This window comes from Asparagus officinalis, unplaced genomic scaffold (genome assembly GCF_001876935.1).
Source record: "Asparagus officinalis unplaced genomic scaffold, Aspof.V1 AsparagusV1_Un836, whole genome shotgun sequence".
Classification (NCBI taxonomy): Eukaryota; Viridiplantae; Streptophyta; class Magnoliopsida; order Asparagales; family Asparagaceae; genus Asparagus; species Asparagus officinalis.
In genome coordinates, this window is record NW_017973095.1 from 24,636 (window position 1) to 30,495 (window position 5,860).

Consider the following 5,860-nt stretch of genomic DNA (forward strand, 5'->3'; position numbering starts at 1 on the left):
ATTATATCTGTAGTCGACTAATTGTCTTAGTAGTTGACTACACTAAGTCTAAACAGACTCTGTGAAGTCAGAAAATTTCTTAGTAGTCGACTATTATAGTCATTAGTCGACTACACTGTAAAAATAAACGTTCTGGAATTTTGAACTGACTATTAGTAGTCGACTATAAATCCTAGTAATCGACTATACTGTAATTTCACAGAAACTAGAATTTTGTCTGAGTCTTTAATAGTCGACTACAATATGTATTAGTCGACTACACTATAAAATAACAGAAACTGATATTTTGACCAAGGCTTTAGTAGTCGACTACTATTCTTATTGGTCGACTACTAAGGGGTAAATATGAGATATATGAAGTATTTTGAGACTCATTCTTTATCTATAAACTCTAATGGTTAACATAGGGGATTTTTATTATTAACCACACACTAAGCATGTGTTAGTGTGTTCTAAACACTATGTGTGTGTATGTGTTGTGAGTGATCAAGGCTTGTATAATAAATCTAAGTAAAGAAAATGTAAAAGTTATATTATGACGTTTATGCACTTCTTCTTCTTTACATCTTGTTGCCTTGAGCTCATCCTGCACTTTGTTCACATATCTTGATCATATTTGATGTTAATATCTGCATAGATATGTTAGTGCATAATAATACACATAGTATATAAGTTGTTATCATCAAAACTATATATTAGGATCAATATATCCAACAATCCTAGCTGGTGATTTTGAGAGATTAATGAAGAGGCGGGAGGGAGGAAGGAGAAAAAGGGAGAGAACAATGGAAAGGCAGGAGAAAAAGGAGGCAAAAGAGGGGATGAGAGAGAGCTGCAACCCAAGTTTTCCCCTTTTCCTTCCAGCATCAAAGGAACTGTACGGCTCAAATTTTTTATATCGGCTTTATTCACTTTTCTCCGATTTTAGTCTTTTGGGGACGGAAACTGACTCACCTCCAAATCCTACGTGGTGTTTGTTTTCTCTTCCTCTTTTCTGTTTTATTTTGGCAAGCCAAACATAAAGAGGGGGGAGGGGGGTGACGGGGGAAACTGACAATTTTTTGTGTCAGTTTTTTTTGGGGCTTTTCTGCACTTCTTTGACCAACCAAACACCCCCTTAGTCTTTACTGCTCGGCTTAATTGCACTTAAATACCCTATAGTTTTCCCTACTTTGCCATTATATAGCCTCACTTTTTTTTGACAATACTTACATACTTTAAAGTTTTTATAACTTGCACTTAAATACTCTAAAGGTTTTAAAACTTGCACATAACACTCCAAAGTTTTTAAAACTTACACTTAAATACCGTCAAGTTTGCATAACTGAGGGTTTTTATGTGAGCGTTTTTAAAACTATAGCGTATTTAAATGCAAGTTTTAAAAACTTTAGGGTATACCAATGCCGCTAAAAATAAGGGTATATAAGTGCAAGTTTTAGAAACTTTACGGTCTATAAGTAATGCCAAAAACAAAGTGAGGGCATAGAAGTTCAAAGCAGAGGAAACTACAGGCTTTTTTAATTGTCAGTTGTTATGATATATGAACGTCACTAGGTTTCGAACCATGTGATGCACTGTTTGCTGACTTATATTTGACGCTTCAACCGCTTAAGAAAGCTAGCCTTCAGGCAATTCACCAAAAATGAACTTAGGAATCATTTGGAGCAGGTAGAAAGCGTTGGTCTACAGAGTAGGTTGTCATACTAGCAAATCTCACGTAGAATTCAGTGTGTATATGTTAGTTAAAATTCATGCTTTAGACATTCCACTGAAAATCTCGCACAGCAACATCAAAGCCCCTGAAAAAGCTTGGGTAGCAAATTCGAACTCACCCACTCTCATTAACCTTTCCCTCATTACTCTCTAAAAACACCTCATCACCACATCAGACTCTACAACATGTTTCAAGGGGAAAGGAGCAGCTCTCTACGTTAACATCATAACTATCAAACTATACACCAACAGAAAACCAAGACAAGAAAACTAACCTAACCCTAATTTTAATTAGACTTCGAGATGGAGTCCTCACTACCCTCTCTACCCTCCTCAACCGAATACCGCCCTCGTCGCCATTCGGATCCCCCTCACCCAGAGCTCCGCCATCTCCTTCCCGCCGTCGCAAACAAAATGAAACTCCTTCCCCTTCGTTGTCACCACCCTGAACAACCCCGGCTCAAATCCATCACCCTTCCTCCTCCGATTTCTCTGAAATGCCGCGCTCCCCCCTAAATGCGCCTCTCTACAGACTACATTTCTCCGGTTCGACCTCCCCCATCTCAAAACTCCGGCCCCTCCGACCATCCTCAGCCCTTTACTATGTGCCACTCCCTTCCCTCTCTTTGTGTGCTTCTTCACTCTCGCACCCTGCATCACCAAAACCCTCGCCATCTCGTCCAATATAACCTCCTCTGCTTCGTTCCCAAACATTGAGTTCTCCCTTGCAAGGGATAGCGCGGTTTCCCCTCCTGCGGTTTTGATATCGCATTTTGCACCGGAGGCGATGAGAAGCTCGCAGAGCTTCCCATGGCCTTCTCTTGCGGCTAACATTAAGGGGGTGTACCCATCAGTGTCCGTGAGATTGACGTTGTGCCCTCGGTTCGTTAGTAGACGGACTGCAGCTAGGTCACCACGCCGTGCAGCACAGTGGAGGGCATAGAATCCTCCGGCGCCTCCTTTTTCTAGAGCAAATTCCAGCATCACCTGCTCGAAGAGCTCGCTGTTATTGTTCGATTGAGAGAGCTTGATTGCCGTCTCTCCAGACTTGTTGGTTAACTTAACATTGGCTCCGGCAAAGACTAGTAGCCTGAATGCATCAGCGTGGCCTTCCTTCGCAGCGAACATCAGGGCAGTGAACCCGTTCTCATCTTGCTCGTCAATGTCGACATCAGCAGGCATTAACAATGCTTCCAGAGCTCTTACATCACCGCTACGAGCAACGAACATAATGGGTGAGAAAACAGCACGGTCGCTCGTTTTCGGTACCGACCCGGAACGGATCGCATCGAGAACAGCACGCTGAAAACCAATGCTCCACCGGTTCGAAGCGGCGACCGTTATCGCTGAGGCACCAGCGTCATTAACCAGACTGAGGTCTGCACCTCCTGATACAAGCACTCGAGCACAATGCTCTCTTTTATACCGAGCACATAACATCAATGCTGTGTCTCCAGTTTCTGTTCTTGAGTTTAGATCGCATCCCTTATCGATCAAGCACTGGAGTATCGCCGCGTGGCCAAGACGAGCAGCCATATCAGCCATATGGACTGGCCGGAACTCAATTTTCTGGCCAGTCTTTACGACTAGCTCGACATCAGCCCCGCAAGACAGGAGAGCAGCAACTGCAGGGGTATTGGAGCAGAGAATTGCATGGTGGAGGAGGCTACGGCCGAGGTGGAGAGAGTTGGGGGAGTAATGGTTGAGGAGCATTCGAAGAATGGTTCCGGTGGATTCAAAGTACTCGACAGCGCACCAGGCAACATTGTAGGGCTCGGCAAGACCAGCACCAACTCGGAACTCCTCGCCAGAGGCGATGTCCCATGACCATGCGCCTAAGTTTACTTTGATATCTTTTCTTACTCCGGCTTGTAGTAATTGGCGCACGATGGCGACCTGGCGGCTGACGATGGCCGCAACCAGGGCAGTACAGTCGACATTGGTGTGCAAAGAGGGCTTGAGTGAGCGGAGCAGCATGCGGTCCGTCACGTTGGCGTCAACTCCACACTGTAATTGAAGGTAAAATTGTCAGGCAAGTAGAAGGTTTCTTGGTAATTTTTTTAAGTAATAAATTTAGTTCAACATAGAGAAAAGCGTGTTGAATTAAGAAAAATCACAAGATCCACTGAATCTGGAAGACTAAATCGTGCACATGATGTACTTTATTGGGGTGTCACATGAACATCATCTGGGAGTAGGTAGATTATGTAAATTGATTACCTCTCTAGAAACTGGCAGACATTGTTTATCATTGATAAATTCAATAGCACTGGTTACATTAAAAGACTTGAACATGGAAAAAAGTGACATTTTTTTATAAAAGTATTGGCTGATTTAGATGAAATCTACTTCCAACTTCTTGCCATGTTGCAGGCGTTTACCCTCTTTGTTTCATAAGGAAACACTATTAAGTGAATTCATCCTCTCCATTATGATTAGACATTAGAGTCCACTTTTTAATCACAATAATGTATTATTTAATGGATGAATACGGATTTGTGTTAAGTACATGAATGCAAGCCACAAAGAAAATGAGTGTTAATTTACTGTTATGCTTCAGTAACCTTGACTCAGCAAAAATCTCTGCCGAAAGTATCTCATAGATGACATGTTAGTATATATGATCACTTGAAAAAATGAAAAATTTAGTATATTAACAACTCAAGAGTAAGGTACCTTAATGAGTGTGTCAACAACATCAACAAATCCCCGAGAGCAAGCACAGACTAAGGCATGAACAGCAACGTGAGGCCTGACTAGATCAGATCCCATAAGGAGCTCAGCTAGTTTAGCCCTCCCATGGAAACAGGCTTCAAGCAGCGCTTCCTCACATGCCTGCTGCCCTGCCCCGGCCTTAAGCAGCACCACCAGCACGTCCGCCCTTCCCTCCCTCACTGCAGCTGTCGTTGCATAGCCACGGAATAATTTTTGGTTCACATCAGCCCCCGAACTCTGCATCCAAATCATCCAAATGCATTAGTACAGAAACAGAGATAGTATAATTAAATGTATACTTATAACTCTCATTTAAAAAAATGCCAGTTTTGCACAAGGAAAGAAATTTAAAGTGGCATCAGAGCAACGCAAGTTCAAATTACACCAAATATATGTCTACAGTCGATATCCCTATACGAAAGTCTGCATCCCAATCGAATTGCAACCATCCAAATACAACAGTATAGGAACAGAAGTAGCACAACATGTGTTAAAAAATAGAAGTTTAACAAATAGAAGTTCAACTCAGCATGGGAATTAAGGAGTTTCGGAATAACAGAAATTCAGAATGAATTCCAAGATGGCAGCAAAGCGATCCACATTTAAATTTGCAGGATAAGTGTCTAAAAAAGCAGATTTAGAAAGTCTTGCTACACAAAAACCTAGATTTCAGTTCATACAAATACCCTCAGCCTCAATCTACTTAAAAGATAAAAGTATAAAATTATAAAGAAAAAAATGCTAAAAGATGGCAGTTCGTTTTACTACTGAGCAATCAGAGATAAACCAGTGGTGAGACCCGCCTACTAGTCGCATCTGGTCCATTGGCCCAGGGACCTCACCACTTTCAATACTCATTTCGTTAAATAAGATGTCATCTCATGTACAACATACCCAATTATAATTATATTAGTTCAGAATTTAGGTAAAATGGAAAGTTCTCAAAAAACATGAGGCACCACTAATTTACTGTGGGCCAGTTAGAAGTGACAAAGACATGCAATGGGGGCAGGTAGCAAGGAGATATGAGGCCAGAGTGTAAGTTATGATCATGAACTCTGTTCTAATGTAAGTCAGTTCTAATAGATAGGTCGAACCCAAGAACAGGACCCTCATCATGGATTAAAAGAACCTTAAATGGGCCATTATCAGGTATGATTCGAGAGCTCTGGCTCAGGTTTTACAGCTGGAAGTTCAGAATGCATGCATCTAAGCCACTCACAAAGTGTACTGAGAGCGCTATAAATAGAGAGGAGAAAGAGACATTAGCTTTTGGTCAGTTCTACTAGGGGACAAGTTGTTGGTAGTATAAGAACAGGAGTAAGAAAACAAAATACAGGATATGGGTCAGAGTTAACACTGAATAAGGAGATTTTGTGTGGCATATGTTTTCCCCCTTATTTTTGTTTTTTTTTTTTTTTTTTTTTTTTTT

At 41.5% G+C, this 5,860-nt stretch overlaps 1 protein-coding gene across 1 annotated transcript in view; it reads right to left on the reverse strand.

Annotated features, from left to right (window-relative positions):
• Nucleotides 1-1,736: 1,736 nt before the first annotated feature.
• Nucleotides 1,737-5,860, reverse strand: part of LOC109828204 (ankyrin-2) — a 7,769-nt gene continuing 3,645 nt past the window's right edge. The window contains exons 2-3 of the mRNA XM_020395235.1: nt 4,390-4,665; nt 1,737-3,720 (exon numbers count right to left, since the gene is read on the reverse strand). Coding sequence (XP_020250824.1) covers nt 2,047-3,720; nt 4,390-4,485 — 1,770 coding nt within the window. The 5' untranslated portion in view covers nt 4,486-4,665 and the 3' untranslated portion in view covers nt 1,737-2,046. The remainder of the gene's footprint in view (nt 3,721-4,389; nt 4,666-5,860) is intronic.